We start from the raw sequence: 25,487 nt of genomic DNA on the forward strand, positions 1-25,487 counted from the left end.
GCACATGCGGCGTCCACCGCCCAGCTGCCACCACCAATCTCTCCGCAGCCACCCCAGAAATTCCCCCCCAGAGCTTCACTCCCATCACCCAAGCAATTCGAGCTTTTTGTCTTGATACCTCTTTGGGCATCTCCAAGTCGCCCGCCTAGCTTCAGCATCTTGTCATAGCGACCGGCAGAAATGCTTTTGAGCCCATGATTGACGACAACATTAATGCGGAGATTGACGGCCCGGAGTTGGAGGAAGACCGGAACCAGGAACCGCCCCCCAAGAAGCCCAAAAGATTCCAGTGCAAACACTGTCAGAGGCTGTTTGCGCGCCTAGAGCATCTTCAGCGGCATGAACGAACGCGTATGGCTCTTTGTGACCTGATAGATTCGTATGCGTGCCCTTCCTGACCTCTTTTCAGATACCCGAGAGAAGCCTTTCGCCTGCAATCAATGCGACAGCAAGTTCACAAGAAGGTACCGTACCCAATTCGGTTATTGGTGTCGCAAACATTGGCAGCTGACTTGGTTGAAGCGACCTTCTGGTTCGACATGAGAGACTCAGTCACGATGCTGAACGCTGGGGAAGAAATGGTCGAAACGGTCAGAGCGCTGCTGCTGCCAGTTCAACACCATCATCTACAAGTCGAAAACGCCGGAACACCGATGACCACCACGCTTTAGATCTCCCCGACCCCCCCAGCATGACCTCCAGCGATTTCAACGCCTCCCAGAGCATGGTTCCCAGCTATCTACCCGCAAATTCGGGGCAGAATACGGGCAGCACGCCAAATGGCCATGACCTTTCCTTTGCAACCTTGCTCATGGCTGCGGAACATGCTCGACCTCAGGATTCCCAAGCCCACGCTCCCCTGCGACAGCCGAACCCTCTCGCAACGCCGATATTCCCTGTACAGGACCAGTTCCTACCTGAGCCGACTCCCCAAGCTTCCATTCCGGCTCCCTCAGACCAAGTCAATGGCATTGTGGGATTTGATTTCGAGGACTCTCTTCAAGATCTGGCAAACTTCATGGACAACGGCGCTCTATCTTCTTATCATTTTTCTTCGATGATCAGCGCCGAACAGCCCATTCCCTTCTTCTCACCTGAGTCCTTTACCCACACGACCGACGTGCTTCCAACCACCGAGCCTCGTCAGATCTCACGCCCTGTATCTCGCGCACTCCCCAACCCAGATCACCCTGAAGACTCGGGCTCGTTCTCGCGCTTCGGGTCTCGTTTACCATCGCTGCAACCGGAGGAGAGTCCTTCGGCGCCGCAAAGTGAGCAGAACAGCATCCATCGTCCATTATCCGACATCAACATCGAAGACCGGCAAAACGTCTCTTTGAAGTTGGCGGAGTTTGCTCACGTCGTGCCCAACACCTTCCAACTCCCGTCTCGGCTAGCACTATCAAGATATCTGGCCGGCTATGTCAATGGCTTTCACGAACACCTGCCCTTCCTCCATATCCCCACGTTATCAGTGAATAATAGTTGCATCGAGCTTATTCTAGCAATGGCCGCCGTCGGTGCACAATATTGCTTCGAGGGACAAAAAGGCGTTGAGCTGTTTTCTGTCAGTCAATCGATAGCCATGCAACGCATCCGCCAGAGAGATGCCAGATTGGCCGCCTTCCATCGGTCGGCAGAGGTATCACCGCAATATTCCGGACATGGGAAATCTAGCGACTTGGCGACAGGAGAGACACCGCGCAGTGGCTCCATGTCGGGATGCTTGGGCCTGCCATCGCAGCCAGATTTCGACTCTGGGTTGCAGAAAGAAGATCTGATGCAAACAGCACAGGCCCTGCTGTTGCTCATGGCGATGGCAACTTGGGCTAAGCACCGAGAAATCCTTCGCGAGGCACTTGCAATACAGAGCGTTCTAGCAACCCTGGTGAGGGACGACGGTTTCAAGAGTCAGCCAATGCCCGAAGACATTAGCTGGACAGATTGGATTCGACGAGAGTCAATTAAACGCACCAAATTCATTGTCTTCTGCTTTTTCAATCTGCACACCATCGTCTATAACGTTCCTTCGCTTATACTGGCTTCCGAAGTCGATCTCACCTTACCTTGCAACGCTGCGGAGTTCAAGGCACCAACTGCGAGCAAATGGAAAGAGTTGCGGGCCCGTTCAGTCTCTGAGACCAGCTTTCAAACAGCCTTGCATCGCTTGTTCTCTCGCAATGGTAACGATGTGACAACATACAACTCTTCACTGGGAAATTATGTCCTCGTCCATGCACTGTTGCAACATATTTTCTTCGTTCGCCAAATCTCCCGATATCGACTTGATCACGACGGCGATTTACGATCTGATGACGTTGCTGCCATCGAACAGGCCCTGAGAAATTGGCAATTAGCGTGGAAACGCAATCCTGAATCATCTCTTGACCCGATGAACCCGAACGGGCCAGTCACTTTCAACTCTACTGCGCTTCTGCGGCTTGCATACATTCGCCTCAATGTTGACTTAGGACCCGGAAGAGCACTTGACACCCGCGACCCTGTCCAGATTGCCAACGCCTTTCGAGACAGTCCTTCTGTCAAGCGGACACCGAAGCTCGTGCGAGCAGTCCTCCACTCTGCTCATGCTTTGAGCATACCGGTCAAGATCGGCATCCACCTCGTTGCCCAGACACAAACCTTCATGTGGTCAATCCAGCATTCCTTGTGCACATTGGAGTGCGCTTTTCTGCTAAGCAAATGGCTGGAAGCATTGAGCCTGCCAGACTCGGGTCCGGCGATAACGAATGATGAGCGAAAGATTGCGACCTTGGTGAAGACCATGCTGGACGAGACAGAATTTGCGATGCCTGTGGACGTGGCCATCGACTCGCCTGCTGCAATGAAATACCTCAGTGCGGGTGTGCTGAGAGTATGGGCACAGGTGTTTCGCGGGGCTCAGACATGGGCAATCGTCGATGTCATTGGAACGAGTCTCAACATTTACGCCGATATGCTCGAAGCAGGATGAAGCGACTCTGCTGAGAGTCTGAGCTGTTACCTCTTTATTGAAGTCTGCAGCTCGTTGCAATCCCGCAAACGCCCCTTTTTGTGGCAGTATTTGTCGTGGTGTATGTTCAACAGCTCAGTGAAGTCAAACAGGGTCGCAACGCTCCAGGCATAACGAGCGATCTTCCTCACCGAGTCCAAGGGGGCTGGTTCTAGGTCTCTCGAGTCCTCCTCTGGCGATGCAATCCTTGGAGCCCATCTGGGCTTAGTGGCCTGCGGACTGCCAGAACTTGCCGAAGGCTGGTCAGCGCATGTAGCCATTGCCCGTCGGGCATCTGCTCCCTTGGGAATTACTGCTACATTTCCCGTTGCTCCGGTGTGCTAGAGGAACGACGCAAAGTCCGCGGCTGCAGTCTGAGCTCCTCGTACGCCACCCATGCCAATAGAGTGCTACGACTGGCAACCGATAATGCGAGTGGTGGTGGACGCTCGAGACAGGAGGTGTCGTAAATATGGCGACAGGCTCCATGTCTATCCAAGCAGCCTTACAGCCTAATCAGCTTCGCTACGATGGTGCTGTCGGCGGCACCACTTGCGCGCTGATAAGATGGTCGGCCGTTCGTCGTTGATAGTATCACGTCACAGAGCCGGCCCTCGGGGTAGCAGATCAGATCAGAGCACCGCACCGCACAGCACCCAGTGTTAGATCTACTGTAGAACTAGGCGGAGACGATTGAACAGCAGGGAAGTTGAAGCCATATATCGGGGCGTGACACTTTCTATTCCGGCTAATTCTGCTCGTTCTTATTCTCCCTGAGTGTCCCTCCCCCCCGCGGGGCCTCATTTCTTGTCTCCGTTGACCTCCTTTTCTGACCGCCCCTGGTCGTTCAACCACTTGTAAACCACGCGGGCGTCTTTGCCCTTGTACCTCTGGTCGGCCATGGCCTCGTCGAAGGCCCCCAAGGTGGGTTTATCCAGGATGGTCCTCGCGCCAACCATTTCGGCCAGCGACGAGCCCATCTCCAGCACGTGCTTGCACAGTTCGATCCGGAAGCCGCCCTCGTAGCCGCGACTCGCGGGGGCGTTGGCGTGGATCCCGGGCACGGGGTTGGACTGCGACGTGACCCAGCACTGTCCGCCGCTGACGTTGATGACGTCGGTGAGCAGTTTGAGGTCCAGGCCCATCTTGGCGCCGATGTTGAGCGCTTCGCTCGCGGCGAGGCTGGTGATGGCGGACAGGTAGTTGTTGATGACTTTGAAGGCGGTGCCTGCGCCGACGTCGCCGCAGTGGAATATGCTGTCCTTCTTGCCCATGTGTTGGAGGTACTCCTTGGCTCGCTCGAAGGCGTCCTTGGTCATGGCGCCGACCATGAAGCACAAGGTCCCCGCCTCGGCGCCCATGGGCCCGCCGCTGACGGGCGCGTCGACGAAGTCGAGGGTCGCTCCCGAGGCGAGCTTCGGGGCGGCCTCCTTCGTGGCGGCCGCGACTTTAAGGATGGTAGCCGTCTCGATCGTGCCGCACTCCATTATCAGCTTCTTCTGGGGGTTGCCGTTCTTGGAGGCCTCGATCGCGCCCTGGATCACCCCCGTCTGCGGGTCCAGGTACACTTTCTCTACCGACGCCGCGGTGGGCAGCATGGTTATCAGGGTGTTGGCGCGCTTAATGGCCTCGAAGCCGTTCGACACCACCTCAATGGGGCCTTTGGAGGAGTTCTCGGTCTGGAATTTCTTCAGGGCCGCGTCTGAGACGTCGCAAATCAGGAGGGTTGTGGTGGAGGGGAGTTTGGCGCGCAAGTTGACGGCCATGGAGTAGCCCATGACGCCGATGCCTATGAGTAATTTCTTAGAAGAAGTATATGACAGGTTGGATTTCAGCTTCCTTTACCAATAAACGCAACGGTATCTTGAGGGGAAGCCATCTTGTCGACGAGATTGATCTCCTGGCTCGTGTGGTCTCTGGTGATTGATTCTCTGTTTCACTTGGTCCGTGCAGTCTGTCTTTCGTGTAGTATACAGGCAAGGGGAAATGTGCGCGACTGTGCTTTGGTCAAAGATGCGTCAGCCTCGTGGTCGCCCTACGTGATATGCGGGATGATGTTCAAGACGATCAGAACGTGTCGTCGACATGGTTTTTGGCCGTCTCGGCACGTTGAAGCGGCCACTCCACCCCCTCGGAGTCGATGCCGGGAAGACTCCAATGGGATGGACCGTTGTGCGGCAATTGCGATGCGGAAGCGTCTGAAATGTAACAAAGTACTCCGTATACTTCCTGTGGTGCTGGGCGGTTTCTCCCACCATACTCCGTCCCTCCAGTTAAGACGACGGGATTGGGGAATAGACACAGGCGCAGAGAGAGGAAGAGGAAGTTGGGGTTGGGGAACCACGGAGAAAGTCGTCCAGCTTTTGGAGGTTTAGCCGAGGCTGCGGCTTTGGTGAAGGTGGGGGGGTTGGGGCACTTCTTCTCCAATATGAGGGCAACAAGGCTCGGACTCGACATCTGGAGTCAAGCATGGTCTCTGTAGAGGGCGGTTCCTGACATTGACGGACAGGGGTAGGTTCCATCTCGGTGTACTCGGTACACCTAGAAAACTCCAAGTATAGAGAATCCTGGCAAGCTGTAGGGAGATGTGGCCAATTCCCCCCCAAAAGACCCGTTTTGGGAGCTGACTAGCTGCCTCACAAGGCTTTATTTTCAGGGGGTGCAATACCACGAACAGAGCACGAGTATTATCTCATTGTTCATGGTCGCCCGGTTCTGGGTAGCAGTAGGTCGCTTAGCTGGTGACTACCCGTAGCTACGTTGAATTCATCAAATGGTCCAAAATGGATGACGCTCATATGGGGGCCTGTGTAGGAATTGCGGTGTCTGGTAGTTCATTGCTGTTCCGGCCTGTTGTAGAGTCCGAGAATAAAGTCACCTGGCTGCGGCTCAGACACAAGAAAGGCACGGGACAGGACAGTAGCAAGAGAGACAGAACAACATCTCCTGTCGAGGTGAGGTAGCCGTCCATTCAACGAAGAAGGGCCATGATTCCTAGTCCTCGCATTTTCTCTCTACCATCTCCTTATAGAGTGCCTGGGAAGAACTTGCTCTTGTTCGCCTCCCGCCACCCCTTGTCGTGCGCAACAATCACTTCCACCTCCACCGGCTCCTCGTTCTCTCCCTGTGCGAACACGGGACACGGCTTCTTCAGCAGCGGTCCAATCTTTGCGAGAGTGTCTTTCGCCTGCTCCGTGTCCACATGCACCGACCTCAACCCGCCGTGTCCATCATCATACAACGCAATGTCCTTTTCACCCGTAAGGATTCGCGGATCATGACAGCAATCTCCGCCCAAGTATACCCACTTCGTGTGACTGAGACGCGCGAGGAGATTGACGTGTCCGAACAAGTGTCCCGGAGAGTCGACGACGTACAGACTCCCGTCGCCAAAGAAGTCAACCGTGTTGGGAAATCCCGCGAAAGGCTGCCACGTATGGTTCGTCTGCGACTTCGCTGCGGTGGTGCTTTCTTGCCTTGTCGGCGGTAATTCGGACGTGCGGTCCTTGGGTAGGAGATCTGGATTGAAGATTGCTTTCGGGTAGTGAGGCGGCGCCCCGTTCTCCAGCAAGTGCAGTGTCCCCGACCCGACGACAAACTGAGAGTTGGGGAAATCGTCCGGTGTGCCCTCATGGTCCCAGTGAACGTGGGATAGCATGACTATGTCAATGTCCTTCGCCGGATCGAGACCGCCTGCCCGCAGACTATCAGCGCAGTCGGGGTGGAGGATAGTAGGTTGACGGTTCGAAATATGAGCTTGTTGCGCAGGCGGATATTTCGTCAGATCACGCTTGAGGCCCAGATCGAAGACAAACTTGGTCACTTTCCCATCTGAGGACGGATGCTGGATCAGAAACGACAGAGAAGGGACTGTGGCTTTCTTTTCGGGGTCGGCATCGGTGATGAACAGGCGTTCGGGGAGAGTGAGCTGTCCCGCCTCGAGCGCAGACACCGTCACGTAGACTTCGTCTTGACTTGATGAGCCCATGGTCGAGTTTGCTCTTCTCATAGATTGTTTACGGCGCAAGTTTGCTCAGACTGTAATCAATGGCAAGATTTCTGTCCCTTGGTCTTGACGGTGCGGCATGTTGCTTCCCCGCAACAATGGAGTCAAACAAATGCGAAGTTGCAGGTCGTACGGTATGTTTGGAGAAACAGGCCGATTAACGGAGCGAGCCCCAAGCATTCAGCCGCAGACCAGGAACGACAGAATGCTATCAGATCTGAATTAGACCATTATATACCAACAAGAGGGGCATTGCCCATACACTAAAAGGAAGCGAGCCTTGCTGAATCGATTCGCTGGCACAAGACAATTCAATCATCGCCTCTGCGGCCCAGCTTGCCCGATCAAAGTAACATTGGCACATCTCAGGATCTCATTCGACCATAGATTGCCACTTCCGTCAATGCTCCAATCCTCCATGTTCTCGAGGTCGAGACATCGTCGTGGACATACCCGGGAGTCGTCCTCGTCGGCAGAAGCACCCTCTCCGCAGGTGGTACATCTGCTGACGGTGCTGTCACTGCTGAAAACCGACTGCGAGTCGCCCGAAGAACTCGAGGCCAGACTGAGTGAGTCCCACGGTGGCGTCTCTGTAAAACGGCGCTCTACCTGGATCTCTTCCGAGGACGACGAAGAGAGATTTCTTCGCCTATCTAGGCTCGCCCAGTCAAGGTAGTCCGAACCGCAGAAGTTTGATGTGTCGTCATCCGTGGGGTCCGAGGTCGAGTCAGCATCAGAGCTTGTAGATCTCCGAGAGTGCTGGGAACCAGTGCTGTAATGCATTGGCGTGGTTTCGTCCTCGGTGTCCTCCACTGCACCATGGTCATTATCGTCCGAATCCGTGTCAGCGTCCTCTTCACCAGGGGGAATGTAGCCATTCCCTGCGCAGTCCCGTGGACACCGGAAGCTTTCTCCAACGAACCCGAACTCGTAGGCATAGAGATCGTCCATGTCCAGATTGTATTTGTACTTGGCTGTCTTCCGGACATTGCATTTGCGCCATGGTATATTGAGACGAAGGGAATCCCGAGCAGCCTTTATTTCTGCCTTCAAGTGATGACCGCAATACCAACACAGCCTTTCGAATCTCTGTAATGACGGTTCATCGGGGTAGAGAGATCTAGCTGGCTTGTCTCGTAGGTACCTCATAGCGTGAAACCGTCGATATTCAGCTCGGTAAGTTCTGCGGAGATGCTGGGATTGGTGGCAACGCCGGTTATAAGAGAGAGACGATATTGTGAAGACAACTTCTGCTCAAGCGATGGTGACCTCAGATATGCCGGGCTATGGTAAGGTCCTATAGATGGCGTAACAGATTCTGCATAACATTTGCGAGCGATAGAATGCGTACCGGATCGAGGAGACGCAGAGGGGATCGAGAACAGGTGAAACCGAACTTCGTGGTTCCCTGCTCGTCAAAGTTGCTGGCGGGAAGGTACCTTGAGGAGAGAGCAGGTGCCCTCTTGAGACGGCGAACTCATTCACTCGCTTCATAACGCATATTTTCCTGAAGGCCGACATTGTGGGATCAAAATGCGGCACAACCCAGTTGTCAAGCGGAAGCTGGGTCGTGTTTCTTGCCACTAGAACTTCCATAAGACTCTTGGGTGATCGGAGAATTGTGATCTCGATGTTTGCATCCTGTCCCATATTGCTTCTGAGAGCCACATTTCCTGCATCGGACAGGAAAGAAAGAGGACTCCCATGGAAGCCTAAGCATTCACGTTCCAAATGGGTTGATCCACTGCTGCTGTGTGGTGGTAGCGAGGCTGACAATAGATACCGACTCTCCAAAGTTGTACCCACAACACACTCTTCCGGACGCATCTGCGAGCGTATTGGGTATTGCCACCACTTCGTAGTGATGGCTATGAAGTAACCAGCTTCGAGAATGTGAGCATTGGTGATGCGTGAAAACTGTGTCAAAATTCAATGCTGTTGCATAGTCCTATATCTGGACGCAAAGCCCTTCAAGGGCCAGCTGGACCATAAGCCTGCCTCAGCCCAAATCTCTCTTTTCTCAAATTCTTCTTCCGAATGCAACAGCGTCGACTCTGCGCCTTTGCCGCCCCAGAAATCCCCGGGGCTCACCAGCATTACCAATTCCCCTATTCCGCCCCGATGTAGCCGAGCTCGCGCTCGCAAGCCGCAAATTTTGGTCGTACCAAGCCGATGCCATGAGTCTAAGTTCGCGTTGGAGGATGATGTTTTGGTTTGTGAGTCGTTCAATTTCGGACTCCTCGTCTAGCGAGTGGGAGGAGCTAGCTGCGCCACCTTTCAACACAGGAGGAGGTGCAGCATCTTTTTCCGCTTTCTGAGATTCTTTTTCACGTTCGATGTTCTGCATGTCCTTGATCGTCTGGTCCTGCTTCTGGACGTGGTCGAGCAGTAGCTTGTTCTTGGTTCTTTGTTGCTCAATCGCCAAAATTAGTTTCCTCTGTGCGCGCAGAGACGATTCTCTTTCCGTGGCAGTGCCGGCCTGTGCCTGCGCACGCATAGCAGACATGATGGCTTTCAGCTCATCCTCAGAGATGCTCTCCTTGTCCTCGAGGCCAGGAATAGTTGCTTCTGTTTCCCTTGAAAGACTAAGATTCGTGTCCTTCGCCGTCGGAGAAGCGGGCCCGCCATTCAGTAATGCAGCGGCAAGCCGGGCTTCTGACTCAGCAAATTCTGCTTCTTCTTTCTCAAAGTCTCTATTGACCGGGTCTGGGGGCCTTTCTTCCCTTGGCGCTGGGGTGATGCCTTCTTCGTAGTCACGCAATCTGCTCTGTAGGTCTTCCAAAGCATGATTTTGGCGGGACAACTGCTCAACGGCGTCGTGATATCGTGCTTCCAGTGCGTGGTAATCAAATTCGAGCCTCTTTTTCATCTCGTTCAACTCGTATCTTTCCTGCTCAATGCTGGGCAAGAGGCGACGGTATTCATCAATCTCTCGATGCAAGTCACTCGAGTTCGCCTGAGCAAAGTCGGACTGCTTGAGTTGGTTCTGCAGTTCTGTCACTTTAGCCCTGAGATTTGTGTTGTCTTTCTCCAGGTCCTGGCTGGCTTCCAGCTTCTGTCTATATTTCTCCGCTGTATTTGCCTTCCGGGCCAGACGATCTCGGTCAATCTTCATCTCGTCGTAATCGTCTTGCAGCTTTTGGGCCTTCTCGGCCTTGATTTTGAGAACTTCATTGTTCTTCCGCAGCTCCTCCACCTCGGATTCGGCCTCGAGTACACGGTTCTCCAAAGTCGCAATCAGGGTGTCATGTTTGGAGTCTAGTGGCCGGGTCGAAATGTCGGATTTTCCTGCAAGAATGGCAGCCAAGCGGTCGTTGGATTCTTTGAGATCATCTTGAGCTTGGTCGAAACGCTCTTGCAGTTTCTCATAGCGTGAATACGACTCGTCGAGCTGTTTCTGCAGTTCCCGCTTCTCGTAGGCTATCCGCTGGTTGTCGGCGATCACCTTGCCGAGCCTCTCTTCAGATTCAAGGACGGATTCCATCTCTGTAGAACGACGAGGAGAGCTGAGAAGTTCTTCTTGGACTTGATCATTCGGGTCCTCCGCATCGGCCTCGTCCGCTTCTCCTCCATCTTCTCCCGCCTCTTGCACCGTTTGCATCAATACTTCCTGAGTTGACTCTGCCAGCTCCTGCATCTGCTTCAGGTAGTCAATACGGTCGGCGCAATTAATGGCAGCCACCACGAGGAGCTTCAGGAGAGCGACGGTGTCGGTGAGAGAGGAGGATTGGGCGATGGCTTTCAGGTCCGGGCGGCCACCAGGCAGAGGCAGACGTTGCCCGCATTCTTCCACGAGGAAGATAGAGAGCGCATCGTAAATGTGTTTGAGGTTGGTCCACTTGTTGATCCATTGATCGGTCTCGGGGTCTTCTGGAAGTTTACCAGGAAAGCTGAAGCGGTCAATTTGCTCTGGAAGTAATTAGAGAACTTGCGCGACCGTTGCGAGGGCTCAGACATACGAAGAGCCTTCCAGATGAGGTCGCCATTGGTGAAGTCGTCTACCGTGTACACAGGGTCTGCGACGGCGAGACTGTTGATCCAGTCGATAAGCCCGGCAGCGATGGCTTCTTGGGTCGCCATGGGAGAGGTATATGTTTATGTTGATTGCATTTCATAATTGCTCTGACTATCAAGCTGCGACAAGTCTGAACACAATGAATGGCCCCATGGTTTCAGGTTGAGGGATAGCGAAGACGCGAAAAACCTTTGGGGGCGCGTGCTTCCACCGAGGGCTGTGGAGGCACAGAGGCACCGGGGAATCAACACCATGACGTCGATTATTCAATATCTATGTCAACAGTCATCGCACCATGAGCTTTGGTCATTCTGCGCACGGGAAATGGATCCAGCAAGACAGTCATGAGAAGCAATTAACACGATATGGCAGGTCAATACTTTTGAGTTACCAATGATATCTATAACGAGTGAGGTACGCAGTACACATTGCGTACGCCGTACAGATTCCCCCAGCCATGCAGACCGAACAAACCCTGCGGTCATATTAGTCGTGCCATCATATTTGCATTTCCGTTGCTTTCAGTTCATGATATTATATCCATCCGTGATCCGAATACGTTGTCATATGTACGGTCAGTCTCGATAAAATTCCTCCAGTTTATTGAGGGGCACTTGTCGAGCCGTCAATGTTGACCACGTAGTCGTCCTCGATATAGGGCGCATATGCTTCGGCCAATTCGCTGATTTTGTTGAGCGTGACTTCTGAAACCTTGGCTGCGAACCCTTTGATCAAGGCTGTCCCAAAGTTAGCGTCGGTTCAAGGCATAATCACCAAAGCGGTGTGAAAGAAAGAGGGCTCACAATATTCATGGGTGATGATACCACCATCTTTCTCGATCTCTGCAATAGCCTTGTCGATGATTGAAGACGGGGTGTTGTCTGGAAATGAGACCACGACGGGTTTCTGCGGTGGAGGCAGAGCGAAGACCGCAACCAAGAAGGCGAACAAGAAGGCGATCGGTAGACGCATTTCGGCGGCTCAAACAGTGTGTCGATGAGAGTGTAGAAAGCGGGAGCTGGTCTCTGCCACGATGCGATCAGAGATTTGATGATGCACGGAAATAAGGAGATGAAGTTGAGGCTGGAGAGGTATTTCGTGAAGCGGATGTCAGTGGGAGATTCGGATGGTAGGAGACCGTGTTCGACGGTTGCGGATTTGACGCAGTAATAACGAGACAGGGTGACAGCGCTTGCAAGTTCCCTGCGCTTCCAGATCCGGAGGCAGCCCGCCAGGTTGACGCAGGCGGCAACTCGGCTTTGAACTTTCCATTTGCCGGCCTCTCTGCCCTTCCAGTTTCCTTCCCTTCGGTTCCTTCTTCTCGCTCATCTCACCACCTCGTCTCTTCTCATCATCATCGCGCCCATCTCGTCACTAGTCCTCGCCCTCTTCACCCTGGTAGTGTGGTTCATCTGGTATTGAGACAGTGCGCCTGCGAATCCGGTGCATCTGGTCAACGAGCAGCCAGTCACTGACAGTCCACCTCTTTACCACAACCAAATTCACCTCCTTGCCCGCGGCTCATTCAGCACTTAACTGGACGCGATCGCCTGACCGAACCGGCTTGTACCTATACCTGGTCTGCTATGTTGCAGCAAATCATGACCTGAAGACCCCTGAAGAGCTGTCTGGAGAGGATCACCGTCGAATTTGGGCTGCTGGAGAGTTGGACTGGAGTCACAAGGAGGAACCAAAGTAACATACCTGGTGTCACTTTGAATGGTTGTAGATAGCCAAAAGATACCACGACGCTTTTTCCTTTTGTTGTCCACCTTGCTCGGGCACGTCCGTGCCTGACGACTCCAGTCGCTGCTTGACATCAAAGAGTCATTGCTTGCCTCGCCGCATGCCCATTTGACTCCTTCAAAGCTCGAGTCCTGAGTCCTGACTTCGGACTTGCTCTACCTTCCAATCTTTCCTACTCTCCGTTTGCGATTCCAATCTCCTTCTCTCGTCATGTCCGGGCTACCGTCAGATGAGGTCGCGGAAGACTATAAGAACTCTTTGGAGGATCTTGTGACCAACGACAGATATCAGATCTCGAACTTGACCCTGATCGCAAAAGAAAATACCGAACATGCTGAAGCCATCTCCAGGGTGCTGCAAAACCACATCAACCGAGTACGTCAGTTGCCTTTCAACTCGTTTCTCATATCTTGTCCCTGCGCAAATCGCTCTTTGAAGCACGTTCCAAGGCCACGACTAATGCTCTGATAGGCGCCTCCGGCTCGCAAATTGCCAGCTCTGTATGTGCTGGACTCTATCGCCAAAAATGTCGGGTCTCCTTATACGATCTACTTCGGCCGGAACCTTCACCAGATCTTCATGCTGGCATACTCTCAAGTTGACGGTGCAGTACGGCGGAAGCTGGAAGAAATGTTGAAGACCTGGCGAGAACCGGTCCCAGGCTCCTTGTCCACCACTCCCGTGTTCCCTATCGCCAGCACCCAGACCATTGTCGACAGTCTGAACAAATTTCGAGGCCAGACACCCTCAACTCATCGACATCAATCGACCCCCATCCAAGGCCAGCCGGCCAGAGTGCCGTCGGCTCAACCATACCGCCATACACCAACTCCGCCCCAAACCTTACCTCAGTTCGCTCAGAATATTCCGTCACATCTTCGAAGTCCGCAACCACAACCTGCCGTGCCCCAACAACCATATGCCCAAATACCACCAGTGACATATGGCCAGCCTTACCCGCCTCAGCCGACCCCAACTCCGTACTATCAGCCCCCTCCACCTTCCCATACACCCCAGTATCTGCCTCCGACTCCTCAGGCGGCGTCCGTCGCTCCAAGTGCCATCGATTTGCAGAAACTACATGCCGACATCGACGACCTCACCACTGATGCCAAAATCGAGTGCGCCACTCATCCTATGGATGCGGGGGCCCAACGGAAATTAGCCAGTTTACAAACGTTGAAAGAAATCCTCGACAGTGGCAATGCTTCAGAAAGTGACTTGGTCGACATTCGAAATACCATTATGCAAAAGATGACGGAGAAGATGGCGATGAGTCTCCAGGCTCCAACGCAAGCACCGCTGCCCAGTATCCCTATCCATACACCTTACGCCGCTCCCCAGTCACTTGTCCAACCAATCCAAGTGGCTGCTCCAGGTCCTAGCCCTGCCCCGCCTGCCACGGCCCTGTTCAACAGCACGAATCTTGCTGAGCTCCTTCGAACCACTCTAAATCAACAACAAGCGACACAACCTCCCAGTTACTATGCACCACCTCAATCTGGCGTGAGTACTCCACAGTACACTACCACAGCCCCCCCTCCGCCGACCGAAAATCCACTCATAGCTCAGCTCCGAGCGTCAGGGCTCTTGTCTGCAGCACCAACGCCTCCACCCGGGGTCACACCACCCATGGCATCCTTCGCCACGTTCGCACCAGACGCAGCTGCGGAAGTCAAACTCACGTCGGCCTCTATCAGAATACCAAGACCGCAGATGATCGCTATCTTTCTCACCGCGAGGCCCAATCAATGCAGCACCTGTGGGAGAAGATTCACGTCAGACGAGGCTGGGAAGGAGAAAAAGGCGAGACATCTCGACTGGCATTTCAAGACCAAGGCCAGAATGCTGGAGGCAGAGAAGCGGGGTCAAAACCGCAGTTGGTATGTGGATGAACGAGAATGGATCGCGAGCAAAGAGTATGATGACGATGCTGGACCCGTGGATTCCAACGGTCATCCGATGAATGGAGCTGGGGTGGCTGATAAGAAAAAATCCCAAGACTTCGTGCGCGTACCCGCCGATCCGGTGATGCGGTCGTTGCCTTGCCCCATAGATCAGGAGGCATTCAAAAGTGAATGGAGTGAGGAAGTGCAGGATTTTATTTGGAAAGACGCAGTCCAAGTCGGAGGGCGATACTACCATTCATCTTGCCTAGGGGACTATTCTAACTCAATACTTGGTAAACGAAAAGCAGAGGAAGATAATATGCCTGTGGCCGCGGAGAAGAAACTGCTTATCACTTAGGTGTGATTGTATTCGTCCAGGGGTGTTTTTCCTGGAGGGTGAGGCATGCAGCCGTGGGTTGGGGGAAATGTTGGTGGACTATTCCAGATAAACGCATTTGCATAGCGCGAAAGCATGTAGTAGATTATGGCCACATGAATGAAATATGGCACAAGATGGTATTCTGAGCGCGGTAGCCTTCGGGTCATGTGTATTTGGTTCGATATATACCCCATATTCGGCAAGGCTGTCGGAGATAAGGATGCGGTAGCCCTCACATCCGAGTTCAGGGTCTTTTTCCCTTCTCCACTCCCCAAAAAAGACACGGACCCACTCTCTTTCCCGACGCAGTCTTATCGAGCCTCGAACTTTTTTTCCCAATGCACATGTTTTCTTCTGCTGCGCCCACAAATTTTTAGACCTCGCAGCTCTCGTTTCATTCATTCATATTGGAGTTGATATAGACGAGACCTTGTCCGACATTTTTCTGGTCTTTGAGAGCCATCCTTTCGCCCGCGCCGCCTCCCGTCCCCGTTCGCGACCCCGACGCATATTTCCTTTCCATCATGTCACCTCCGGCTATGGCGCCAGCTCTGGGCGTGGGCGGTAAAAGCTACAAGACAGAATCAGGGCTTGCTCGGTTACTGGGTTCAGGTAATGGGATGATCGGCCCATACGTGGCAGCCCGCGCTGATGGGTTGGCGATACAGGTTCCGCTGGAGTCGCCGAGCTGCTGGTCTTTCATCCTGTTGATACCATCGCGAAAAGGCTGATGAACAATCCAACAAGAGTACGTTCTGTATTTCGAATTCGGTTGCTGCGCGCCGGTTGACAGTCCAATTTGCAGGTAGCTTCCGTCTCTGCTCTCAACGCCGTCATCTTCAGAGAATCCGCCTCAGCACCCGTCCTCACGAAATTTACTTCCCTTTTCCCAGGTCTAGGATATGCAGCAGGCTACAAGATCCTTCAGAGAATATATAAATACGGTGGTCAACCCTTTGTGCGCGACTACTTGACCCAACATCACGGCCAGGAGTTCGACAAGGCGTTCGGCAAAGGAACTGGCAAAGCAATGCTCAACGCAACGGCTGGTTCTCTCATCGGCATAGGAGAGGTCGGCCTATTACCGCTCGATGTGCTCAAAATCCGAATGCAAACGAATCCAGATGTTCTGCGTTCGCGAGGTTTTCTCCAGATTGTCAAAGACGAAGGTTTTGGGCTGTACAGGGGCGCGGGATGGACAGCGTAAGAGCGGCCCCCGATTGTCAGTCCACACTTTCAAACTGACACATTCAAGCGCACGAAATGCCCCCGGAAGCTTTGCACTATTTGGGGGCTCTTCATTCACCAAAGAATATTTCTTCAAACTCGAGGATTACAACGCCGCCACATGGGGTCAGAACTTCGTCGCATCTGTCGCAGGCGCAGCAGCGAGCCTACTCGTCTCTAGCCCACTCGATGTGATCAAAGTGCGGATCCAGTCGAGGAGCCATAGTGACCCGGAGTCTGGAATCCGCATCATGACGAACATGGTCAAGAATGAGGGTGTGATGAGCTTCTTCAAGGGCATTGTTCCAAAGATGTTGATGACCGGCCCCAAGCTTGTGTTCTCATTCTGGCTGTGAGTATTCATCAGCTCCTCCTTTTCGTCCAGATACTAATGTCCTCCCCAGAGCTCAGACTCTCATCCCGGCCTTCGGCAAGGTCGTGTGATCTTCTCCGACACACACCACGACCACCCAACAAATATCCATGAGATTGATTAGCCATAATTTAATTGAGCTGATCCAAGTGCCAATATGCTTTGCTTCACTACGGTGGTGGATAATGGCGGCCACCCTATGGTCCAAAGGCCCAGTCGGATCAGTCGAGTTTTTATGCGCCAGGCGTTTTCAGCGCTTGGGAGAATTTTCTTGGTTGGCGGGGGGGTTTTTGAGCAAAGGCCATTACACTCTCCTCCAATATATTCTCGCCTGACTGTTGATTCGTTTCGGAAAGAAATCTGGTTTCGGGCCCCTTGCACCCTCCTTTTCAACAGCTGGGAGTGTCCTCGGTGCGGACCTTGCGACGATGTTGGTTGGGGGAGGAGAGTCGCCCCCAGCCATGACGTGGAAGAGAGCTCGAGCAAGCCCATAAAAATGTACCATTATGATTTGGCAGAATTCAGATTCCTCAAAAGCAAAGACTTATACCATTCTACACTTGTTGCCGCCCAGCCTTGTAAGAGTGGGTTTAAAGACGAGAACAGCGGCTCCGCTACTAACGTCCCAATCAGTCACCGTGTCAACACGACATGGCAGAAGGTACGCAGAAGCTCGAGGATCATGCTGGAAGACGTCAACAGCCATATCTGGAGGTGGTATGTCGAGCACGATCTACACAGACCAAGCATCGTTTGTGGCCCTCCCAGCCCTTGAATGATTACATAACAGCATTGAGAAGGCCTGTGTACGTCCGCCTTGAGAAGACGCTGTTGAACCCACACGTGAGGACTGGGTGCCCGGGACGAGCAAAAGGCGAGTCATCCGACGATGGAACTGCAGGGGACTTGGTAACAAATTCCCAGGGCACCAGCGGTAATGCGTGGTTGCACACAGCTTCGCTCCAAGCTTGCAAGCGGCTACCGGCCGAGGAGGAACCCACGAGGGAAGTATGCCGATGGCAAGTGTCTGCGATGGAAATTTGAATTCGATACATGTTTGACGTTCATTACCATATCATGGTCCGTCTCAAGCACAGTCCAGATTCCGAAGTGGTGTATTAACAAGAACCCAGCAGTCTCTCGTCCCCGAAACGAGGTCGATGCGAAAGAGAGTCATCCATAGTCCTCCTTGACCAAGAAAGCTCAACCAAAGATGTGGGAATACCTACCTCGTACGGGCAGCAAGTTCGACAGCAAGTTCCGCTGACAGCAAGTTCGCTTAGTGGTTGGCAGAAGCCAACTACACCTAATTTAGCTAGTTGCAATTTCCGCTCGCCATCCTCCGTATCCCTCCCCTAGACCTCGCCGCCGCCTGACCTCGCCGTGGTATATACACTGGAAATTACAGGCAGGGAACGACGTTGTTCCACCACCGGTTTTGACAATATCAAAACCCTGGGCTAGCGAGTATCCAACTAGGCGTTTGTAGCAATCGTCAATAGTCTCAAACGGCTCGTTGGTGACAGGATCGGTAAGGAATTCAGGTGGTAGTTCGTTCACAGCCTTCTCAAGTGGCCTTCGGAGGTGGTCAGGACAGCCTGACCTAGCGCGCCAGGCTGATGGTTGACGATTAGCCATTGGACAGAACAGGACGATCTCGATCAACACCAAGGTTGGCTATACAAAATAGGCGGCGGCGAGGTCTAGGGGAGGGATACGGAGGATGGCGAGCGGAAATTGCAACTAGCTAAATTAGGTGTAGTTGGCTTCTGCCAACCACTAAGCGATCTTGCTGTCAGCGGAACTTGCTGTCGAACTTGCTGCCCGTAGGCATTCCCAAAGATGTGGTGCAGATACCAAGATTGACAGCAGTTCCCTCATCTCTTGCCACAGCCTTGCGATTGTGGCTGAGATATATATCCAGCCTAGACACTGTGCACCACCACACCCCATATGTCCCAGAAGTCTGATCACGCCGCATTCTTCAGGAACTCCGCCACCACTTCCATGTATTTGTCGGGAACCTCGAGGTTGCTGCAATGGCTCGCGTCCGGCAAAGTGTACCATTTCACCTTGGGGATCTGGAAGAAAGGATATACGCAACTATCTCGGGCCTCGTCCCACGCTCCATTGAGCAGGAGGGTGGGCACCGAGATCTTGTGGACTTCATCGACCACCGACCAGTTTCTGGGCCCCGTTAGCACGGTGCAAGCATACTCAAAGAACTCCATGCTTCTCCAATCAATGCTCCTCATGTTGTGGGAGTTGGAAGACTCTTCAGAAGACTCACTTCAAATTCCCAATCACGGTAACTAGTATGCCGTTAGTATCGACGAAAGTACTCATGGTATACCGGGTTGTAAATGATCAAATCCAAACAGAAAATGAGACTTACATTCACTTGGCCCGTTCATGGTATAGTACACAGTCTAGAAAGTATCATATCAGCCCACAGCTCAACCTCCCTTCACTCTCGTAACGGCGGCACCGCCAACTCACATCGTCTATCTCCACGTTCGCAAACGTGTCCAGAAGATCCTGTGGGAATGGGAACACCCTGCAGACGTGTCGCTTGTAGAATTCTTCCACGGCCGCTTTATACTCGGGGTCGTCGTATGTTTGGTTCGCCTCGTGTTTCGTCAAGGCCTTGTCAACATCTTCTGGAAGTAGGCTTCGCCACTTGTTGCACGCCTCAACCCAGAGCTTCATGGATGCGGGAGAGTTGGAGATGATAAGCCGCTTGAGGCCCGGGCTTCCGCGAATCGCAAACATAGAACCGCTGGTACGGTCAGCTGCGTCAAACAGAACCAGGAAGCCACAAGACCTGGAGACTCTCCAGGTCTCAAACGCAGCAGCACTTACAGCATCCCACCCTGGAAATGTATGTTAGCTTTCTCGCCTTCGACGGTGGTTCAACGAGGGAAGGCTTCTGCGGGCACCGGGGCAGTCTTGCAAGGAGGAGAGCGACGCACCCAGCTCTGTCCGAGCAAGTCAAATTCTGAAATGCCGAGATGCTCCAGCAGGTTATCCAGTTCCGCGATGAACAGCTCAGGCACCCAGAAGTCCGTGTCAAGTCTCTTTTCCCGGAGATGAGTCGAGTTGCCAGCGCCTAGCTGGTCATACTGCTCTGTCATTAGCACCAAACAGCCACGCCGTAAATCGAGGGCCCCGTGGCAACTCTAGGAAGCTCTCCAACGGATCCGGGAGAAGACTCACGAACACCACGGGGATGCCATATTCGTCTGAAAGGCGCCGGAGGTTCGACAGATAATTGTGGCCCATACCAGGACCTCCGTGAAGAGTGACGAGCGGCCGGCCGGTCGAGGAAGACTTGAGGTCCCCGTACACTTTATACCATGTCTCGCAGGGCTTTGGCAAGCTCGGGTGCGAGAACGGTACCCTGCCCTCAGTGTACTTGGAGGAATCCGAGGTCGCCATCTTGAATACTTCGTTGGCAGTTGTGTTTTCTTTGGAGTCTCAATCAGGGTTAATGGAGGTGTAGCTAGATATGCCAATGCGCACGGAGAAGCATAGATTCTGAGGTGAGAAGGGCAGAACAGACCAACAGGCTGGCGAGAGATTATCGATGAAAGACCATCACCCACGTCCAATGGCCCAGGCAACGGCGAAGTGACATAAGTCTAGGCAGAAGCTCAGCTGCAGAGCTGTGCGAGCAGACGAGGTGCATCAATTTCCCACGTCCGGGACTGGAGTACCGTTTTTAGGTGCCAGTGACTCGCACGAATCCAGGCATTTCGCTCCGGGCCCAGCATCATCTGTTATTACTCACCTTCCTCTTCAGGCAGTTCGCATCTGGGAAAAGCGTCAGAACCGGGGCTGGGGCTTCGGGATGAGCGAAGCATCCGCCAACCATAAGCCATCCAGGGGGCCCATCCACTTGTGCCAGGATGGGCAAACCAACTACGAAGAAAAAGGAAGGTCGATCGGCACGCGGCCTGGGGAAGACGGACACCTTGAGCTTGTGGGAAAAGGATCATTGCTTATCATCCATCAGCAATAGCAGTCGCAGCAGCGGCAGCAGCAGCAGCAGCAACGAGCATCATCGTCACCGAATAAGCAGTGTGGGAATTGTCCGGCCGTGGAGGGTGGGAAAGGTTTAGGCGTACTCCCTTTTTTTCATTCTTGTTTTCTAGCTGTTTTCGAAAAGCAGGCGTCCTCTTTTTGCAAGATCCCCACCTGAAAAGAGACAATATTCCACAATCCTGATTCCTGAATTCCTGGCTGGCTGGCTGGCGTCACCGAAATCTTCACTTCACTCACAGGGAGGTGTCCAGCCCATCAGATGAAAAACATGGTGTTAGCAACTCACGGGTGAATCGTGACCATACTTTGGCCCGGTACTGTAGGTCTTCCTGTCCCCCTAGGATCGTTGCTTGCCGCGGACGAAGGCTCAAATACCTCAGCTAAGTGCCGCCTCGCGCGGTCGCATACCAGATCTGCGTAGTGTGCCGGCGGGCATAGGCTCACTGATCTCGTGCATCGCCTAAAGAGGTAGCACATTTTGTGAGTGAGGTCTTCTAAGACGTCGGTAGCGTTTGCAAACCGGCGGCCTGTTGATGATATGGCCAGATGCTGATGGTATTTTTGGAAGATCTCGTCGTAGACCACAAAGTAGTGGATAGGCCGCGCCGTCCCTATCATCGACGTATAGGTTTGAAGGTAGAAGTCGTAGTTTCTCCCCTCAATCACTCCCCTATCGACAACTGTACCGTTGAACGGATTGCCGGACTTGTCGACCTCATTTGCATTTGAGTCTGGGTTTATTGGGTAGAATCTTGTATGGTGGCGTTTACTAACAATAGTGATGTTTAGTTGTGGGAGCCCGTTCTTGATGTCATCCGTAGGATAGACGTCTTTGTAGACCGCTTGGATCTGCGGTAGCTCTGCCTTGAGCACAACTTGGTACTGGCTCTCCGAAACGCCATCTCGGAAGACCACAATGTTGTCAGGTAGTCTGCCGTTGTTATTTTGCTTCCACAACTTAAGGTGGCTTTCACCAGACGCCTCAAGGCTGTCACCATCTCTTTATGTGACTCCTGGATCACCACACTCGCTCGCCACTGACCGAGTAACTTATCGATCGAAGTTACCATACCAACAACGCTAGGAGCCTCCTCTAACGAGTGGATAGATGGGTAAGTAACATCTATAAGTCACCTTGTAGGCCTGTTGAGGTGGATTGAGTTTGACTTTTCTGATGATCAGAGAGTTGAAGTCTGTCGCGATGCCCGGTCGGTATTGAGAAAAGTTCTCATCGAGGAGTAGAGAAACTAAGCGCTCTTTGTCTACTCTTTTGATCGACTTCTTCCTGGGTGCACTATCCTCCGTAAACTCGAGAGCATAGCGGTAGATCACCATGTTTGCCCACTCGAGTTGTATGTAATTTGCCCAAAGTAGGATGCGGCCCTCCTCTGTACCGAAGCCTGGGCGGAATCACACGCTAGCAAACATGATACTCATGGGAATGAACTGAGAGAGACGTGGTTCAAGTCAAGGTGGTCTGTGATAAAGGTTAAAGGATAGGGTAACCATTGAAGGCAGTGGGAGGACCTCCTTTGTGCGAGCATGTGCGTGTGTAAGAGTGTCATCGAATCCATTTTCTCTCACATAAATCTCACAGATGGCTCTCTACGAGCTGAGAGAGCCCTCAAGAACACCTACCTACCCAGGTACATAGGAGAGAAGCCCACCACAATCACCACTTGGTATGGCAGCTGTAAAGAGGGAGGTGGTGGATGCCACAAGCTTCAAAGTCAGTGATGAGGACTAGGCACTTAGCGTCTAAGCAGCAGTTCAGGGCCCATGAGCTCATAGGCGGTGAGGGACCCTAAAATCTGGGGATGGCCCCGCCCCTAGTGTCTCCTAACCATCCCCCCACAGTCCCCCAGTCATGAGTATTTACATCCTCCGTATTAGATCTCAGCCTCGTCTGCCAAAGAGATCAATGGCTGCCTGACCCACTACTACAACCCCTCCCTGCCGTGTAACACACCCTCAGTATCACCCACGGCATTGGCTGGGCAACTGTCCTTTGGGCAAAAGACAAGACAAGACGCTTGCATCATACTTACCCAGGTCGCTAGGTAGCCATCCAGTGTGATTTCCCCTCTCTTCTCTTCTATCTTCTGCTTCCTTGCGGCTCGTGGTCTCTTCTCTTCGACATAGGTATCCAGTTGTCTCTACTCAGAACATCTCCTTCAACCGCATCAACGTCCCAGGCGCCAGTCTCCGCCATGGATCCCTTTTCCAAATATCTCAGCCTCATCTCAATTGTGGTATGTTGTGGGCTATCTCGTTTCTCCTCTTTTGCAGGACTCTAACATGTCAAACTCAAGCTGGGCATCGCCTCAGTCATTCTCTCTGCGTAAGACGGCCCATCCCCTCTTTCCTTTCCTTTGAGAGCCTCGAGTTCAGCAATCTTACCTCAATCTCTACAGCATCTCCTGGGCTAGGATTACCTATCTTTCCCTGCCCTTCCCTCTGGCTTTCCCAGTGCTGAGCACAATCACTGCTCTAATCGGACCCTTCGCCATGGCCTTCGCCGCAAAGGCTAAGACGAGAACACTGGCGATTCTGGCGCCGTATTTCCGCTACTTCCTCCCTTTTCTTCCATTTGCCATCTTCATCCTCTCCCTCGTCTACGGAGTCCCCTCCGACATTATGTCCTGCAGCTTAGAAAGCCAGTGGACCAACCTGTTCCGGGCTAAGAACGAGGATGCCGTCCGCGGAATCGAGAATGCTCTCCGGTGCTGCGGGTTCAATTCGCTGCAAGATCGTGCGTGGCCGTTTCCCAGTCATGATGTCGATGTCAGAGCCTGTGAAGGACCCTGGGATATACGCGTCGATGCGTGGACCCTTGGCGGAATCAGGAGCAGGTTGCTGTGGGATTGATTGCCGTGGCCAGTCTATTCAACTGGATCCTTCTGGTGCGTTTGAACTCGCCTCATCTTGGGATAGCCATTGACTTTCTCCCCTTCACAGCATCTCGTGGACATGGCGGCACAACCGAGTCGACGTTCGGCGCGATTTCCGGCTGCCTCTGATTTCCGCTCAGAGCATTCGAGACTGCTGCGAGGAGCAGAGGAAGACCAGGAATATGGTGGAAGTGGGAATGCGCATGTTTCATACTCCGACCACAGTGAGACAACCTGAGTGGGAAGATAAAGAAGGTGGTCCGCTGGCAAGAGAATGAACTAGGTCGCAAGCCTGCAAGCAGGGGCTCGCCAGGCACCTCAATCAGTTGATTGGGTAGCCGATTGCATGTTGTTATGGGGGCCAATTCACTGTGCAACTTTCCGGACATCAATATCTGAATCAGGTAGCAATGGACGACCCAACCGATCGATCCGGTGGGCCATCTACTTATTGCTGACTGCGCCGTCTGCATTTGATACCTCGACGTCTTTGTGGCTCTCGCGTCATTCATCTCTCTTGAGCTCACCGCCCTTCCATATTGTCCATCCTTCTCGCGGATTGCTTCTCCCTTTCCTCTAGAACGACGCGATATGGGTTTCAGAAGTACTCGATTATGATGTACGAACAATGTATTCACTTTGCCACGCCAGCCTGTGAACGAGAGAATCAATACGTTTTGCTTCTGGAGGCCGTCCATGAAGAGGCGGGTGCATAGATTACCACTGCTTTGGCGGCCTGGGGGCCAACGTCGTCACCAAGGATACCTATCAAGGGCGTACGCCTGGGACTGATTAAACCCTCTGAAAGGTATATAAGAAGAAGAAGAACCCTACTCATTATTGCTTGTCTGTTTGTTGTCTGCTTCTCTGTTGTCCGTTGCACTGCTTTCCATACCATTTACTTGCTCTTGTGCCCATCCAAGGATTCACCGCCATCGCCAACAATGTCTGCTACCACCGGAGCCTGCCTCTGCGGCCAAGTCAAATACGAATTCACAGGTGACATTGCGCTGAAGGCATACTGTAATTGCAAGGACTGTCAGCGCTGGGGCGGTTCAGCTGGTCTGCCCAATGTTGTCATTGACCGTGGAAGCTTCAAGGTCACCAGCGGTGGTTCTCACCCGGCTCCCTTTACTTATCCAGTATATGCTGATCCATTTGACCGAAACAGGAACGCCCAAGGCCTTTGATATCGTCGGCGACAGCGGCAAGGTCAATAGGCACTATTTCTGCGGAAATTGCGGCTCGAGCCTGTACTGCGAGTTGGAAGCCATGCCCGATAACACGGTTATCAAGGTGAGTGGTGACCTTGTCGGTGCATCCAGAGAGACATGGGAGACTGCTGTAGACAGTTTGCTGATTCCACTGATACAGGCGGGAAGTCTGGACCAGCCCGATGTCAAAGAGATGCAGGCCGAGCTCTATGTTAAAGATCGTGTGAGCTATATGAAGCCAATTGAGGGTGCAAAGCAGGTTCCTGCGTTCCTTTGAGCGTAGGACGGGCAAGATTTTAGGCGGTCTGTGGCGGTTGTTGTAGTTCAGTCCAGAGGGAAACACCACGAGCTAGATGACAAGGCCCATGCCAACAGTCGCATGATAACTCTTCCATGCCCGCTGAATTCGGACGATGTCACAGAGTTTGAAGGTCCCCATATGCGACAAAGCTGTGACATATCTCCGAAGCCGCTTTTTGCCAAACCCTCGGATATAGACCAACCTGAAGGAATGTATCTCTGTCTTAATATCCTATCCATCCGGACAGTCCTATTCTCTGTCCCGCGACTGGGTATGTAAAGGTGCGTGAGTAGGGGAAGACCAAAGGGTTGTGACTCGAGAATTGAACGGCGTGCTCCTGTAATAGTCCAGAGCTGCTGAGATTGGCCATTCGAATGCTGACGTCCCTCCCGGAGCTCGTGCGTGGTTTAGAA

The 25,487-nt window shown here is 53.0% G+C and overlaps 10 protein-coding genes across 12 annotated transcripts; 3 read left to right on the plus strand and 7 right to left on the minus strand.

Annotated features, from left to right (window-relative positions):
- The first annotated feature begins 98 nt into the window (after positions 1 to 98).
- Positions 99 to 3,773, plus strand: PV07_04661 (uncharacterized protein). The gene is made up of 3 exons (XM_016391484.1): positions 99 to 351; positions 410 to 464; positions 523 to 3,773. The coding sequence occupies exons 1-3, from the start codon at positions 195 to 197 to the stop codon at positions 2,969 to 2,971; spliced, it is 2,661 nt and encodes an 886-aa protein (XP_016249003.1). The 5' UTR covers positions 99 to 194; the 3' UTR covers positions 2,972 to 3,773.
- On the minus strand, positions 3,716 to 5,262 carry PV07_04662 (uncharacterized protein). The gene is made up of 2 exons (XM_016391485.1): positions 4,835 to 5,262; positions 3,716 to 4,778 (listed from the first exon to the last, which is right to left on the minus strand). Exons 1-2 carry the CDS (start codon positions 4,866 to 4,868, stop codon positions 3,790 to 3,792), a joined length of 1,023 nt encoding a protein of 340 aa, XP_016249004.1. The 5' UTR covers positions 4,869 to 5,262; the 3' UTR covers positions 3,716 to 3,789.
- Positions 5,263 to 6,014: 752 nt separating this feature from the next.
- Positions 6,015 to 6,977, minus strand: PV07_04663 (uncharacterized protein; the record flags this gene model as incomplete). Its single annotated transcript, XM_016391486.1, has 1 exon — positions 6,015 to 6,977. One exon carries the CDS (start codon positions 6,975 to 6,977, stop codon positions 6,015 to 6,017), a length of 963 nt encoding a protein of 320 aa, XP_016249005.1.
- A 333-nt stretch (positions 6,978 to 7,310) lies between these two features.
- On the minus strand, positions 7,311 to 8,144 carry PV07_04664 (uncharacterized protein; the record flags this gene model as incomplete). Its single annotated transcript, XM_016391487.1, has 1 exon — positions 7,311 to 8,144. One exon carries the CDS (start codon positions 8,142 to 8,144, stop codon positions 7,311 to 7,313), a length of 834 nt encoding a protein of 277 aa, XP_016249006.1.
- Positions 8,145 to 9,015: 871 nt separating this feature from the next.
- On the minus strand, positions 9,016 to 11,075 carry PV07_04665 (uncharacterized protein; the record flags this gene model as incomplete). Its single annotated transcript, XM_016391488.1, has 2 exons — positions 9,016 to 10,904; positions 10,955 to 11,075. The coding sequence occupies 2 exons, from the start codon at positions 11,073 to 11,075 to the stop codon at positions 9,016 to 9,018; spliced, it is 2,010 nt and encodes a 669-aa protein (XP_016249007.1).
- Positions 11,076 to 11,371: 296 nt separating this feature from the next.
- On the minus strand, positions 11,372 to 12,184 carry PV07_04666 (uncharacterized protein). Its single transcript, XM_016391489.1, has 2 exons — positions 11,814 to 12,184; positions 11,372 to 11,747 (listed from the first exon to the last, which is right to left on the minus strand). The coding sequence occupies exons 1-2, from the start codon at positions 11,980 to 11,982 to the stop codon at positions 11,611 to 11,613; spliced, it is 306 nt and encodes a 101-aa protein (XP_016249008.1). The 5' UTR covers positions 11,983 to 12,184; the 3' UTR covers positions 11,372 to 11,610.
- A 139-nt stretch (positions 12,185 to 12,323) lies between these two features.
- Positions 12,324 to 15,162, plus strand: PV07_04667 (uncharacterized protein). Its single transcript, XM_016391490.1, has 2 exons — positions 12,324 to 13,131; positions 13,228 to 15,162. Exons 1-2 carry the CDS (start codon positions 12,967 to 12,969, stop codon positions 15,001 to 15,003), a joined length of 1,941 nt encoding a protein of 646 aa, XP_016249009.1. The 5' UTR covers positions 12,324 to 12,966; the 3' UTR covers positions 15,004 to 15,162.
- Positions 15,163 to 15,375: 213 nt separating this feature from the next.
- On the plus strand, positions 15,376 to 17,257 carry PV07_04668. 2 transcript variants are annotated; one of them, XM_016391491.1, is made up of 5 exons: positions 15,376 to 15,636; positions 15,693 to 15,772; positions 15,830 to 16,227; positions 16,280 to 16,603; positions 16,656 to 17,257. In XM_016391491.1, the coding sequence occupies exons 1-5, from the start codon at positions 15,549 to 15,551 to the stop codon at positions 16,693 to 16,695; spliced, it is 930 nt and encodes a 309-aa protein (XP_016249010.1). In that variant the 5' UTR covers positions 15,376 to 15,548; the 3' UTR covers positions 16,696 to 17,257. The 2 variants fall into 2 exon arrangements, with proteins under 2 accessions (XP_016249010.1, XP_016249011.1); XM_016391492.1 differs by having other exon boundaries at positions 15,376 to 15,772.
- A 1,099-nt stretch (positions 17,258 to 18,356) lies between these two features.
- PV07_04669 lies at positions 18,357 to 20,292 on the minus strand. Of its 2 annotated transcripts, XM_016391493.1 has the most exons (7): positions 19,841 to 20,292; positions 19,597 to 19,746; positions 19,487 to 19,497; positions 19,124 to 19,403; positions 19,020 to 19,053; positions 18,915 to 18,936; positions 18,357 to 18,811 (listed from the first exon to the last, which is right to left on the minus strand). In XM_016391493.1, the coding sequence occupies exons 1-7, from the start codon at positions 20,060 to 20,062 to the stop codon at positions 18,595 to 18,597; spliced, it is 936 nt and encodes a 311-aa protein (XP_016249012.1). In that variant the 5' UTR covers positions 20,063 to 20,292; the 3' UTR covers positions 18,357 to 18,594. The 2 variants fall into 2 exon arrangements, with proteins under 2 accessions (XP_016249012.1, XP_016249013.1); XM_016391494.1 differs by lacking the exon at positions 18,357 to 18,811 and having other exon boundaries at positions 18,832 to 18,936.
- Positions 20,293 to 20,950: 658 nt separating this feature from the next.
- On the minus strand, positions 20,951 to 22,003 carry PV07_04670 (uncharacterized protein; the record flags this gene model as incomplete). Its single annotated transcript, XM_016391495.1, has 2 exons — positions 20,951 to 21,625; positions 21,803 to 22,003. 2 exons carry the CDS (start codon positions 22,001 to 22,003, stop codon positions 20,951 to 20,953), a joined length of 876 nt encoding a protein of 291 aa, XP_016249014.1.
- Between the last annotated feature and the right edge of the window lie 3,484 nt (positions 22,004 to 25,487).

Source organism: Cladophialophora immunda, assembly GCF_000835495.1.
Source record: "Cladophialophora immunda strain CBS 83496 unplaced genomic scaffold supercont1.3, whole genome shotgun sequence".
Taxonomy (NCBI): Eukaryota; Fungi; Ascomycota; class Eurotiomycetes; order Chaetothyriales; family Herpotrichiellaceae; genus Cladophialophora; species Cladophialophora immunda.